A 14,603-nucleotide genomic window follows, 5' to 3' on the forward strand; every position below is an offset into this window, starting at 1 on the left:
GCCCCCGCCCGCCCTGACCACCCGCCCCCCCCCCCGCCCGCGCTCGCTCCCCGCAGACACCCCCTGTTTGGCCGCAATGTGCCCCTGTCCAGCGGCTCGGGCTTCATCATGTCGGAGGCCGGCCTGATCGTCACCAACGCCCACGTGGTGTCCACCTCCAATGCCGTCTCGGGCCGGCAGCAGCTCAAGGTGCAGCTGCAGAACGGAGACACGTACGAGGCCACCATCAAAGACATCGACAAGAAGTCGGACATCGCCACCATCCAGATCCACCCCAAGGTGAGTGGGCGGCGGGCGGGGCGGGGGCGCCTTCCCAGGCCCCAGCGCTCGGAGACGCCTCGGCCCGACCTCCCTGTGGGACGCTCGGAGGAACCGAGGCCCAGCCACGGGGCGGGCCAGCCTAGAACCGGGGTCTCCAGACCCCCCGCCCCTGCCTCCTGAGCTGCCGTGTGCGAGCAGAGCCGGGCTGCCGCCCGCCAGCCAGCGATGTGCCCCCAAGTCATTCGCGGAGGGGCGTCCTCCAAGGCCCAGGGACGCTGCCTGCGTCCCTCCCGGCTCACTCCAGGACATGCAGCTTCCCCCGTGGGGCTGACGGGACGCTGGCCTGGAGCCCCGGGACACACGCCCCGGTCCCTCCACATCCCGTCCCCCCAGCTGGCCAGGCGGGGCCCACAGCGGGGCCACAGCCGTCCCGCGTCACCGCCAGGGGCTGGCACTGTGCCTGCGCCCCACCGCCCTTGACAGAAGGGGCGTCGGTGTCCTGCTGCTTCCGAGGGGACACTGAGGTCAGAGAGGTTAAGTCACTGCCCAAGGTCAGGCTAAGCCGGGGCAGGGCACGTCCGGTGTTGTGGTCGTGACTCTCGGTGAGGGCAGCCTGCCCCTGCCGTGAGGCCGGTGACCAGGCGGCTGTCTGTGCTGGTGAGTCTGGCTTGGCTGACTTGGAATCCCGCTTCTGCTTTTTCTGAATGAAAGTGTGTGGTTTTGGTGATAATGAATCTTCTGTGAGGAGGCTCCTTCTTGCCCGATCCAGGGAGGAGGAGAGGCTTATCCCAACGGGGACCCTTCCCCACGGCAGTTACTGAGCCCGGGGCCACCACCTCCGTTCTAAAGATGGGGAAACTGAGGCTGGGGCGGGGCACGGGGTGTGCTCAAAGACAGAGGCTGGCAGACGTCTTCGGTGAAGCTCCAGATAGTAAGCACTTCGAGGCTTTGTGGGGTCCGGGCCCTCTGGGGACGCCTCTCAACGACGCAGCCACCACAGGCCACACGAGCCCGTGGCTGTGTCCCCATAAAACTTTATTTGCAAAACAGAAACAGGCAGCACGCTGCATTTGGCCCGAGGGCCACAGGGTGCAGCCCCTGCCGAGGACCCCCACAGGGTGACGCAGAGCCAGACGGGACCGCGGGTCTGGCGGTCGCCGGGTCTCTCCTGTTCCAGGCGCCGCGGCACAATCCCGAGGGACACACGCAGCAGCCGTCCGTGGCCCCAGGGGCGGGTGGACTTTAGTAAGGCCTGCACGACCTCCCAGCGGGAGCTGCCTCAGCCCCTGGGTCCCGCGCGTGGTGGCCCCCCCAGCCTTGGGGGGAATGCGGCCCCGCGGCCACGCGGGCAGGTGAGGAAGGGCCGAGTGGAGCCCTGCCGGCTCGCCTCACCCCCGTTCACAGGTCCCCCCGTTTGTACCGGGAGCTGCCCTGGGACAGAAGACCTTAAGTGGCATGGTGGCTAGAGCAGAAAGAGGAGGCCACTGCCAGGGAGGAAAGGGGAGTGACCACACACAACCGGGTGCTCAGAGGGCCCGAGGTGTGGGGTCCTTGTCCAGAGCTAGAGGGAGGCCCCCCGCGATCGGGACAGGACGGTCGCCGGCACCTTCTCGTAAAGCTTTGTGTCTGCAAATGACTGCCGTCCCCCGGGAGCCCCCAGAAGCAGTGCCCCTCCCCGGTGGTGGCCTCGGACGTAAGGGGTGCGACACCGGACCCCCAGATTCACGGAGGTGCTGGCGACGGGGCCTCGGCCGCCGTGGATTCCACGTTTGCCACTGTGCGCACTTGGGCACCTTAAGCCCGCTCAGGAGCACCCCCTCTGAGCGTGTCTCCTGCAGCTGCCGGAACACGGAGGCGACTCCAACACGGCTGGCCCTCAGAGCTGCCGGCCCAGCCGTGGACTCAGACAGACAGACGGGCTGGCTCCACGTGAAACTGGAGTGGGCAGGCGTCTCCGTGGGCAGGGGGTGATGGCAGAGCTTGGCTGAGTCACCTCGCCGCTCTGGGCCTCAGTTTCCCTGTGTGTCTACATCGGGAGATCTGGTTGAGCTGGATCAAGGGTTCCAAAACTAGGGCTCCAGGGCCCCTGCAGTCCTAGGCACCAGCCTGTGTGTGGTGCATTTTTGACGGCATTCGTAGCCCCTGTCAGACTTTCAGAGGGACCTGTGGCCACCGAACGAACCACTGAGCTCGATGACCTCAGAGGCTGTGCCCAGCTGGACCCCGTGGGCCTCCTCCCTGTGTGTGACCCCTGCAGCCCACCTGGGGACCCCCGTGGTCACTGGTGCGGCTGAGGCGCTGTTCCAAGGACTCCAGCCCGGGTCTCTCCTGCTACGGGTCGGCTGGAGGCCAGCCCGGCCTCCGTCTGAGTTGGCAGCTTGCCTCGGCCTTCACCCCCGATGGGTCTCTCCAGCCGCTCCGGCCCTCCTGGGACCGTCCCGGCCTTGATCTGGCTCCAGTCTCACCCAGGGCAGACAGCTGAGCCTCCCTCCCCGTGTCCCCCCCCCCGCAGAAGAAGCTCCCGGCCCTGCTGCTGGGCCACTCGGCAGACCTGCGGCCCGGCGAGTTTGTGGTGGCCATCGGCAGTCCGTTTGCCCTGCAGAACACGGTGACCACGGGCATCGTCAGCACGGCCCAGCGGGACGGCAAGGAGCTGGGCCTCCGGGACTCAGACATGGACTATATCCAGACGGACGCCATCATCAACGTGAGTCCACGCGTCGCCCGGCCCGCGTGCTAGAAAGGTCCTTCTTTACGCTGAGCGGGGCCTGGACTCCCTGTGACTTCTGCACGCGGGCGCCAGGCCCGCCCTGGGAGTCGGCGGCTTCATTCCTGACCCGGGCCAGCCCTTGGGGGACGCAGAGGTGTAGCCGCGCCCGAACCACTCACCCTGTCAGCCTCGATTTTCTCGTCCTCAGTGTTGCTACCGAATCGGGGGGCTCACGGCGCGCTCTGCCCAGGCGCCCCACACCCACCTCTCTGGTTTGCCGTGGTTCGGGCTCTTCTGGAAATGTTAGTCTTTGCAGAGACCCCTCGAGGCGGGTGGGGAAGAACTGTACCCCGTGAGGCGAATCTGGAGGCGTGCGGCGTGCGCAGAGGGCTCCGGCCCAGGCCAGACGGCGTCCACGTGGCCTCCGGGGCCTCAGCCTTCTTACCTGTGAAATGGGGGCAGGAGTGAGGCCTTTCGATGCTGCTGGGGGTAAAATCCGAGTGCCCATCTTCTGTGCCGGTTAACAGTGAGGGCTCGGGAGACGGAGCTTCAGGAACCCGCGAGGGGCTCAGGGCTCAGCTAACGTCTCGTTTCCTCCCTTGCAGTACGGGAACTCCGGGGGACCCCTGGTGAACCTGGTGAGTGTCCCCAAGTCCTCCACTCACGTGACAGCACGGCCCCGAGGCGGGGATGGGACCTCGAAGATGTGCCTTGAGTCTTCGCACCCGCTGGCTGGGCTGGGGGCCCCGGGGGAGGGCATGACCCCAAGTGCCTGTTGCCCAGCCCCCCAAGCCCCCAGGGATGCTGAGTAAGGGTGACCCAGAACAGCAGCCAGGCGGGGACCACATGCCCATCAAGGACCTGGGGCAGGGGAGACACAGGTCACGGCCGGTCACGGCTCTGGGCCCCCCATCCTTGCGTTTACGTGCGAGGGTGTGGGCGCGTCCTCCTTCCGTCCCAGCCCTGTTGGGTCACCCCCGCCCCAGGTCTGCCCTGGGCCCCAGAGTCAGGCTCATTCCCATCCCAGGGGAGATTTCCAGAATCAACCCAAAGTTCAGTTCAGAAATCATTCCGGCTCTGGGCCCTGAGAATTGTTGGATGCCCTCCCGTCCTGGGGAGCTCCTGTGGGCAAGTGTGACGTGAGGAGCAGTGAGGGGGCTCTGCAGGGATGCAGGCAGGGAGGGCTTCCTGGAGGAGGGAGCATCTAACTTGCACCGTGGAGACCGAGGGTCTGGGGTTGAGAGGGACGTGCAGGGGAAAGATAGTCCGGGGAGCAGCACGGCACGAGCGGGAGGGGTCAGACGCTCAGCGGGACGAAGGCCGCAGCACTGGTGTTCGAGAAAGTCATGCGGGTGGGCTTCAGGCTGGAGGCCAGAAAAGCCGGCGCAGGGGTGCGTGCTGGGTATGGAGAGGAGTGCCTTCCCGGGAGGGTGTCAAGAGCGAGGTGTGTCCGGGGCCCCGGCTGCAGCCTCGAGGGGTGCAGGGTGGGGGCGGCGGGGGAGGCCAGCTCCCAGGGTGCAGAGGGGGCGGGTGATGCCGGGAGCCGCCCCGACCTCACGCCCCCAGCCGCGCTTCTAGAAGGAAGGCAGAGAGGGGCGCGTACGCCTCATCACCCCCCCGTCTGGGCTCCCGGGATGCTGCTGGGGGTGTCCTGCTCGCGGGGCGGACCGCGAGCTCCCGTACCGACACTCTCTGGCGAGGGAGAGGAGGGTCCGGCTTGGAGGGAGAGGTGGGGGGTCCCTGGCCCGGAGGCGAACCCCGGAGCGCCTTTCCCGGACAGCTTCTGGGAGCCCCTCGGGGGCGGTGACGGCCGGTCGGCCACGGGAGCCGGGCGGCGGCCACGGGGCTCGGGCTCCCCGGGTGACCGCCCCCTCGGACGGCCCCGCACAGGACGGAGAGGTCATCGGCATCAACACGCTCAAGGTTGCGGCCGGCATCTCCTTCGCCATCCCCTCGGACCGCATCACACGCTTCCTCACGGAGTTCCAGGACAGGCACGCCAAAGGTACGGTGCCACCCGGGGGTGCCGGGGCAGGGACGCCGGCCTGCCGAGCCGTCCCCCGGCGCCCTGGGGCCCCCGCCCGCTCAGCCACGGCCTCCTTCTCTGTCCCCCCCCGCCCCGTGCTTCTTGTCCACGTGCAACCCCCACCACGCGAGACTGTCCCCTTCTGGCTGCGTCTCCCACCCACCACCCGCCACCCGCCTCCAGCCACCTGGGCTCCCCAGGCTCCACTTCTCTGGGCGGCTGCAGACTCGTCCGTCTGTCCTCCCTCCCTCCCTCCCTTCCTCTCTTCCTTCCTTCCTTCCTTTCTTCCTTCCTCCCTCCCTTCTTTCCTTCTTCTCTTCCTTCTTTCCTTCCTTCCTTCCTTCCTTCCTTCCTTCCTTCCTTCCTTCCTCTCTCCCTCTCTCCCTCCCTTCCTCTCTTCCTTTCTTCCTGTCATCCTTTCCTCCCTCCCTCCCTTCTTTCCTTCCTCCCTTCCTCCCTCCCTCCCTCTTTTCCTTATTCCCTTCCTCCCTCCCTCCTTTCCTTCCTCCCTCCCTCTCTCCCTCCTTTCCTTTCCTTCCTTCCTTCCTTCCTTCCTTCCTTCCTTCCTTCCTTCCTCCCTCTCTCCCTTCCTTCCTCTCTCCCTTCCTTCCTTCCTTCCTCCCTCTCTCCCTGCCTTCCTCTCTCCCTTCCTTCCTTCCTTCCTCCCTCTCTCCCTCCCTTCCTCTCTTCCTTCCTTCCTTTCTTCCTTCCTTCCTTCCTTCCTCCCTCCCTTCTTTCCTTCCTTCCTTCCTTCCTTCCTTCCTTCCTTCCTCTCTCCCTTCCTTCCTCTCTTCCTTCCTTCCTGTCTTCCTTTCTTTCTCCCTCCCTCCCTCCTTTCCTTCCTCTCTCCCTTCCTTCCACTCTCCCTTCCTCCCTCCCTCCCTCCTTTCCTTCCTCCCTCCCTCCCCTTCCTCCCTTCCTCCCTCCCTCCTTTCCTTCCTCCCTTCCTCCCTCCTTTCCTTCCTCCCTTCCTTCCTTCCTTCCTTCCTTCCTTCCTTCCTTCCTTCCTCTCTCCCTCCCTTCCTCTCTTCCTTCTTTCCTTTCTTCCTTCCTTCCTCCCTCCCTTCTTTCCTTCCCTCCTTCCTTCCTTCCTTCCTCTCTCCCTTCCTTCCTGTCTTCCTTCCTTCCTGTCTTCCTTTCTTTCTCCCTCCCTCCCTCCTTTCCTTCCTCTCTCCCTTCCTTCCACTCTCCCTTCCTCCCTCCCTCCTTTCCTTCCTCCCTCCCTCCCTCCTTCCTTTCCTTCCTTCCTTCCTTCCTTCCTTCCTTCCTTCCTTCCTCTCTCCCTTCCTTCCTCTCTCCCTTCCTTCCTTCCTCTCTTCCTTCCTTCCTGTCTTCCTTTCTTTCTCCCTCCCTCCCTCCTTTCCTTCCTCTCTCCCTTCCTTCCACTCTCCCTTCCTCCCTCCCTCCTTTCCTTCCTCCCTCCCTCCCTCCTTCCTTTCCTTCCTTCCTTCCTTCCTTCCTTCCTTCCTTCCTTCCTCTCTCCCTTCCTTCCTCTCTCCCTTCCTTCCTTCCTCTCTCCCTCCCTTCCTCTCTTCCTTCTTTCCTTTCTTCCTTCCTTCCTCCCTCCCTTCTTTCCTTCCCTCCTTCCTTCCTTCCTTCCTCTCTCCCTTCCTTCCTGTCTTCCTTCCTTCCTGTCTTCCTTTCTTTCTCCCTCCCTCCCTCCTTTCCTTCCTCCCTCCCTCCCCTTCCTCCCTTCCTCCCTCCCTCCTTTCCTTCCTCCCTTCCTCCCTCCCTCCCTCCCTCCTTCCTTTCCTTCCTCCCTTCCTCCCTCCCTCCCTCCCTCCTTTCCTTCCTCCCTTCCTCCCTCCCTCCTTTCCTTCCTCCCTTCCTCCCTCCCTCCTTTCCTTCCTCCCTCCCTCCATCTCTCCCTCCCTCCTTTCCTTCCTCCCACCCGCCCATCCCCGCACACTGCCCCTTTCAGTCTGCTGGTCGGGTCGACTGCCCAGGAAGGTAGCCTCGACTCCAAAGCGGTGGTGCCCAAGCCCCTGATCCTTGGAAGTCATGTTCTCTCAGCCCCTTCTCTCCATCCCCATCCACACAGGGATGCCCAGCCTCCCCTGCCCGCTTCTGGACAGCCAGGGGCATCCACCTGGTGCGAGCCTTGGCCAGGCACAGGTGACTCCCCAGTGAGGGCCTGCCAAGCGCCTTCTTACAGTTGGTGGCCACGGCTGTTCTCCAAAGTAGGGTTGTGTCTCCTGATCTCAGGAGCTTTCCTGGCGGCCTCGACCCTCCTGCCTTTCATTTTGGCCCAAGTGAGCACCTCCCTCCCGCCGTTTTGTCTCCCGCGCCCACCTGCTCGCCGCCCAGGCCTCCCCCCCGCCACTCCCACCTTCAGACTGCTCCCCTGTCTCCTCCCAGCCCCCTCACCAGCAGTTCGCTGAGAGCAGGGGGCCTCTTCGTGCTTGCCCCGTCCCCAACGGTCCCAGCAGCCGAGCGCTCGGAACCCAGTGCAGCCGCGACCGGTGCCGTGAGGGCTGGTCACCTGAAGAGCTCCTCTCGAGCGAGAACACCATTTGGTTCATCGGGGGCCCTTGTGTGAAGACGGCCTGGAGCCAGGGCAGAGCCGGCCTTCCCTAGAGAGGCTGACGGCCTCTTCTCTTAGACAGGGGGCCATCTAACCCTTTGGAGCCCTTTACTCCTTGGCTGCTGGGGAGCTCAGGACTTAGCCCAGGGCTTCGCCTTCGTAGCTGTCACAGCCTTGGTCCTTTCCCTAGTAGCTGAGTGTCCCTGGCGTAACTGCCGTCTGCCCCAGCGGTGCCTTTGGCCTTGGCCGCCTCCTGGAAATCGGTGGGTCTGCTTGTGGTGCAGGTTGAGTTGTCAGGTGACTGTTCCGGGAAACTGGATGGTGGTGTCTCCTCGCTTCTTGCTGTGTTCCTCTCCGCTCTCGGGCCAGAGCCCGCCGGGGGCCACCGGGGTTCATTCCTTTGTTGTGACCGTCCCCCGGACACCCTGGGAAACAGTCATCCCCTGCCCCCAGAGCTGTCACCTCCCCTAGGACATGTGGACTAATCAAAGGGCCCAGTAATTCTTAGCGGGGTGACTGAATCTATAATTTAAAACCTTTGAGCTTGACGTGTTCACTCTTGCTTTTTTTTTCCTTAATAAAAGTTTCAAAAATACATAAACCCAGTTAATCTAAAGTTCTTTGAAAGGCGAAAGATTTATACGATCTGAAGAGAAACCAGAGTATAATCCAAAGTTCTTTAAAACAGACCATCCTTAAGTTCAATTCGGGAGATGTCAAGGAGCACTTCTTGGTCCTGTCTCAGCTTCGGGGCTCGCGAGGGTTTGGGGGTTCAGCCAGCCTTGGGACTTGCGTGCACCCCCAGGGCTGCTTGGCTGGAGTGTCCGCCCCCCTGGGAACTGTGGAAGGTGGATCCTCAGTGCTCAGTCGAGCCTGGGGAGTGGAAACGTCGCTCACCTCCGGCCCCAGGGGTCTCTGTGTCCCGTGCGCCCGGGGAGAGGTGCAGGGAGGCGCTGGGGGTGGGCACTGCCGTGCACGTTCCCCGGCCGCACGGTCACAGGCTGACTCGGGGCACCGCGTGCAATAGACGGGGAGGCAGCAGGAGGCAGGAGCAGGGGTTGGCGGGCGGGGCCTGTGCCCTGGAACCCATTGTCGCTTCTTCAAGGTGCCGCAGGCTTTAGTGTCCCTGGAACCTGAGCTGGGCGCTCTCCCAGCTCCGTGGCTGGGACCGTCAGTCCGCTTTCTGGGCTGCAGGGTGGGTCTCGGAACAGAGGCCACGACGGCGAATGTTCGCGGAGCCGCGGCCCCTGGTGGGCTGTGAGCCAAATACGCGCGTTCTGGCCACGAGCTTCTGTTCTAGCTGGGGCGGGGGGAGGGGGGAGGGGGGGAGGGGCACGGGAGCGCCAGTCTACGCCGTGACGTCAGAGTAGGGAGGCGGGCAGAGGGCCGGGAGAGGGGTGCAGAGAGGGGCGCGGGCTGGCAAGCAGCCGCGGGTGCTGGGCGGGGGTCCACCGCGGGAACCACGAGGGGCCCCGCTGCCTTCCTGGCGGCCTGGCTGGGGTGCGACAGCTGCAGGGGAGGAGAGGTGGGGTCCCCGGCGAGGCTTGAACTTGGAGCTGGGGCGGAGGGGCCTTTGCCGGGACGCGGGTTCAGGGGGCACCTCAGGGATCAGCCCTGGTGCCCGCGAAGCCCCAGCCCGCGCTTCTCCGTGGCTTGGCTGGTTTTCATGCCGAGGTGACGTTCACGTGCCCTGCAGCCGACCGCTCTCAGTGCGTCGTCTGGCCACACGAGCACGCCGGCGGTGTGGGGAGCTGCCTGTCTCCCCACGGGAGCACTCGGGACCCGAAGTCCTCCCTCCCCCCCCGCCCCCCCCCGCGCCGTGTTTCGTTTCCTGCACTGACTGTCGCCTCGCCTGGGTCCAAAGTGGCTGCACGACGTATTTAGCAAGACACAGAGCCAGGACCTCCAGCCCACCCCCGTGTCCCCAGCGCCACGCGGGACCCTCGCATTTAGGTGACGTCCCGGCGAAGGAGGAGACAAAGGGACCCAGTCAGGCCACCCCGCACCGCCCCCCACCCCACCGCCCGTGTTTCTGGAGAAAGCCGCGTGGGGCTGGGCCCGCTGGCTCCCAGCTGGGTGCTGAGCGGGGTTGTGACCAAGGATTCAAACACAATGGTGGCTGCCTCGCGGGTGACAGGGCTGCACCTCTGCCCAGCCAGGGGGCCGCTCACGCACAAGCACAGGAGGCTCAGGCTCCTTCCTGTTTTGAAGCATGACCTTGGGGTTCTGAGCAATGCTGACCAGGGGCTGGCGCTCACGTCGAGAGTGGGATGCGGGGCCCAGGCCTCTGTGCGGGGCCTTTCTCCTTTCCTCTGAGGGCCCCGCCCAGCCTTAAGGGTTGAAGTGCCATCTAGGGGGGGTGACTCCCAGATTTACATCTCCAGCCTGGCCTTTTCCTCCCTCTCCGGCACCCCAGCCTGGGATGTACCGCTGTCCTCACCCCCACACACCTTCCCGGCTGAGGGGCGCTTTCAAAACTTAGGGCAGACCACGGCCGTCTCTGCTCCAAAGCCCTCCTGGGCTGCACCTGCTGGGGGTGAGCACCCAAGCCGCCCGGACTGCAGACCCGTGGGCCCGGCCCCCCCGCCCCCCCCACCCCACTGCTCTGACCTCCCCTCACCCGGAGCCACCTGGTCCCGTCCATCCATCTTCTGTGCAGAAAAATCTGTTTAGATATTTTGCCCACTTAAAAAGATTGGGTTGTCTGTGTCCTTAGCAGGTTTTGAGAGCATTGTGGATAGGAGCCTTCGTCAGAGACGAGCTGCAAATGTTTCCTCCCGTGGCCTCACTTTTCATTCCCTAAATGGTGTCTTCCAAGAGAAGTTTTGTGGATTTTTATGATGTCTCATTTAACAAAGTTTTTTAAATGGATCGTGCATGTGGTGTTGTATGTAGGAAATATTTGCTAACCAAAGGCCAGGAATATTTTCTCCTACCTTTTTCTCTAGCAGTTTACTTTCTTTTGTTTTTTTATTTATTTTAAAATTTTTTAACGTTCATTCATTTTCAATAGACAGAGAGAGACAGCGTGTGAGTGGGGGAGGGGCAGGGAGGGAGACACAGAATCAGAAGCGGGCTCCAGGCTCTGAGCTGTCAGCACAGAGCCCGATGCGGGGCTCGAACCCAGGAACCGTGAGATCCTGACCTGAGCTGAAGTCAGATGCCTAACTGACAGAGCCCTCCAGGTGCCCCTAGCAGTTTACTTTTTGAGGTCTTAGACTCAGGACGATGGTGTATTTTGAATTAATTTTTTAATAGCGCAAAGTATGAATCAACATTCTTTTTTGTTTGTTTTTGTTTTGGATAGTCTGTTGTTCCGGCACTGTGTATTTTTCTCCCCTAAACTGCTCCTTTGTCAAAAAAAAAAAAAAATGAGCCTGTCTTGCCCCACTTGTCTGTCCGTCCTGATTTCCGCAGCTCTGCAGTGTCCTCAGGTCAGGCAACGTCAGCCCTCCCAATCTGTCCCGCCTCCAAAGTCGGTCTGGTTTTTCTGGATCCTTTGCATTTTCATGTGGATTTTATTTATTTTTTTAAGTTTATTTATTTTGAGAGAGACAGAGAGCAGCATGAGCAGGGGAGGGGCAGAGAGAGAAGAGAGAGAGAATCCCAAGCAGGCTCCACGCTGTCAGCACAGAACCGGGTACGGGATTCGAACTCACAAAACCGTGAGACCCTGACCTGAGCCAAAACCAAGAATCAGATGCTTAACCATCTGAGCCACCCAGGCGCCCCTCCGTATGGATTTTAGAATCAGCTTGTCAATTCCTCCCCCAGAACTTACGAACTGTGAGATCATGGGCTGATGGGCTGAGCGGAAGTCAGATGCTTAACCGACTGAGCCACCCAGGTGTCCTCATCTGATTTTCTACACAGAATATTCTGCAGTCTGTGGATAGAGGCAGTTTTTGCCTCTCTCTTTCAGTCCGGATGCCTTTTCTTTTGTTCTTGTCTGGCCAGAGCCTGCATAAGACACTGAATAAAAGTGGTGAGAGAGGATGTCCTTGCGTTGTTCCTGACCTTGGAGAGACGTCTCTAGTCTTCTACCAGTAAGCAGAATGCTCATTCAAGGTCTCTCGCAGGTGTCCCGCCCCAGGTGGAAAAAGTTCCCTTCCATTCGTGGGTTTTCGAAGGCACAGATGCTAGAAGATTTTGTCAGACGCTTTTTCTAGACCTTTGGAGACGGCAGTCTTCGTTTTGAGTCTGTTAATGTGGCAAATTGTGTTGGCTGAGTTTTGAGCGTTGAACCATCCCTGTATTCCTGGGATAAAGCCCCCTTACTCATGAGGTATTATCCTTTTTTCCATATTGTTGGATTTGGTTCGCTGAAAATGTCTACAGGGTTTTTGCAGCCGTCTTCCAGAGGGGTGTGGGTCTAGTTTTCTGGTTTTAGTATCGAGATGATAGTTGGGAAGTTGTTTAGGAAAAACTCCCCTCCCGTGCCTCTTATCTGTCCTCAGTTCTCTGCCACGACACTGCGTCACTCCTGACACCCTGGGGACCAAATGCGAGGGGCTTCCCAAAGCCAGCTAGCTGTCCTATTGTTCTCCCCTGAGCCTGACACTGTCTGCCTGGAGATAGTGTCAGACCCCACAGTCAAGGTCATACAAGACCGCCCCCCAAGTCAGATGCCAAGCAGAAGTGCAGGCTATCACCTGTGCTTCTGACCCACCGGCTATAGACTGGGGGTTCTCATGGCCCCTCCTTGGGTTGGATCATTTGCTAGAGTGGCTCACAGAGCTCAGGAAACAATGGAAGAGACACACAGGGCAGGTCTGGGGAGACGCACAGAGTACTTCCGAGGAATCACCAACTGGGAAGCTCTCCCACCCACCCTCTCGGGCTTGAACGGAGGCTTCATGGTGTTGGCATGATTGGGTACATCCCCGCCATGGTGATTATGTCATCCTCCAGCCCCTCACCTCTCCCCAGAGGCAGGTTGGGAGTCGGGGCTGAAAGTTTGACCCTTGGCCACATGGGTGGGTTTCCCTAGCAACCAGCCCCTTCCTTAGGGGCTTCTCAAAATCACTCACTAACATATACTCAGGAGTGGTTGCAAGGGGCTTGTGGTGTAGGTAACAGAAGAAACCCATCTCACATTTGTCACTGTCACCATTTCAGGATCTGACAGCAAAAGATGTCCCCGGAGCCTTTATCACAGGGATTACAAAAGTGTTAGGGGGTGTGTGCTGGGAACCACAAACGAACATCAAAATACGTATTTCTCATTATAAATCACGACATCCCAGAAGTATTTGCTCATTTTCAGTGTTCTACAAGAGTTTGTGCAGAGTCAGTGCTATTTCCTTCCTAAACATTTAGTAGAATTTTCCCGTGGGACCACCTGGGCCTGAAGTTTTCTTTGTGGGAAGATTTTTAACTACAAATTCAGTTTTTAACAATAGAGGTGAGGTTACGTGGTTGTCTGCTGCTTCATGAGTGAGATTTGGCAGTTTGGAAACTTAAAGAAACGTGTGCATTTTGTCTGGGTCATCAAATGTATTGGCATCAAGTTATTCATCGTTATGTCTTATGACCCTTTTAATGCCTGTAGGATCCGTGGTGATGTCACCTCTTGCAGTCCTGGTGAGGATAATTATCTTCTCTTTTCCTTTGTCCTTTTTTTTCATTTTTTGGTTGATCAGTGTGGCTGAAAGCTTAAAGTTTTATCTTCTCTATTATATTTCTGTTTTCTACTTCACAGATTTCCAATCTTTGGTATTTCCTTTCTTCTGCTTACATTGGGTTTCATCTGATCTTCTTTTTCTAGCTCTTAGGGTGAAAGCTGAGGTCATTGATGTGAAACCCTTTTCTTTTTTGATATGGGCACTTTGGTGCTATTCATTGTCCTCCACGTACTGCTTTACCTGCATCTCACAAGTTTTGATACGTCGTTTTGCCATTTTTATTTAGTTTAGAATCCTTTCTAGTTTCCTGTTTGACTTCTTCTTTGAAAATGGGTTGTTCAGAAGTATGTTATTTCGTTTCTAAGTTCTTGGAGACTTCTTTAATTCTGCTGTGGTCAGAGAGCATGTTTTTATGATAGGACATTTTAAAATGTACTGAGACATATTTTATGGTTCAAGACAGGTAAATGTTATTTCTGGGTCTAGGACACCTTCTAAGTCACAGGCTGGAGCAGCCAGGGGGAAGTTGTGTGTATAATGCTCTAAACAGAGGGCCTGGCATGTGGCTAGTGTTCACTGGGCATTATCGGCTAATATTACCATTTATGGGGAAGGCAGGAGAAGGTGACAAGTTCAGATCTGAGCAGGCAAGGCTGGGAAATCTGGGAGATAAGGCTGGAGAGGAGAGCCCCAATGCCCACCAGGGTTTGGGTGTAGGTCTCACGACAGAGCAGATGTGGGAACTGATATGGGTGTGTGGGTCCTAAGGGTGGGGGTGGGCATGAAGCCACCAGACGAGGCAGGACATCTCCCAGCCCTTCAAGAGCAGCCTAGAGGAGAGAAGCAGCTCTAGGCCTGTGACTACACAAATGACTCCCACTGCTTTTTTGGCTCCTGGGGTGAAATTTAGTCCCCACATGGCCCCTCAGAGAAGGCAGAGGTTTTCACAGAGGCTCTAACGGAGTCTTGTCATGATTTGTCCCCAGACTGGAAGAAGCGTTTCATCGGCATACGGATGCGGACCATCACCCCGAGGTGAGTGTCTAAGGATGATACATTCCCACTGCCCCTCTCTCCTCCTCCCAGACCCTGTCCAGCCATGCCTGGCTGCCTGCAGGTGTTCCCGTGGGCCAGACGCACTCGCGTTCCCAGGCCTGGGCTCAGGCCAGTCCCTCTGCCTGCAATGCCGTTTCCCCCTTTGTCCCATAGGTTTCCTCAGCTCCCTCAGGCTCCCTTCAGGTGCTGCCTCCTCCAGGAAGCCTCTGTGGTTACCGTAGCAAATCACCACAAACTTCCTTCTCTCACACTTCTGGAGGCCAGTAGTCCCAAATCAGGGCATCAGCAGGGTTGTGCTCCCACCGAAAGCTCTGCGGGGAGAGTCCTTCTTAGCCTCTCCCAGCTTCTGGGGGGCTCCAGGGGTTTGGGGGCTGTAGCCGCCCCCACGTGAGGATGGGGGCA

At 59.6% G+C, this 14,603-nt stretch overlaps 1 protein-coding gene across 2 annotated transcripts in view; it reads left to right on the forward strand.

The window, feature by feature from the left end:
- The window catches only part of HTRA3 (HtrA serine peptidase 3), a 31,178-nt gene that overhangs the window by 13,744 nt on the left and 2,831 nt on the right, over positions 1 to 14,603 (forward strand). For both annotated transcript variants that reach the window (XM_042985056.1, XM_042985057.1), the window contains exons 3-7: positions 57 to 279; positions 2,774 to 2,968; positions 3,577 to 3,609; positions 4,862 to 4,976; positions 14,132 to 14,180. In XM_042985056.1, the coding sequence (XP_042840990.1) occupies positions 57 to 279; positions 2,774 to 2,968; positions 3,577 to 3,609; positions 4,862 to 4,976; positions 14,132 to 14,180 (615 nt within the window). The remainder of the gene's footprint in view (positions 1 to 56; positions 280 to 2,773; positions 2,969 to 3,576; positions 3,610 to 4,861; positions 4,977 to 14,131; positions 14,181 to 14,603) is intronic.

Source organism: Panthera tigris, chromosome B1 (genome assembly GCF_018350195.1).
Source record: "Panthera tigris isolate Pti1 chromosome B1, P.tigris_Pti1_mat1.1, whole genome shotgun sequence".
NCBI lineage: Eukaryota > Metazoa > Chordata > Mammalia > Carnivora > Felidae > Panthera > Panthera tigris.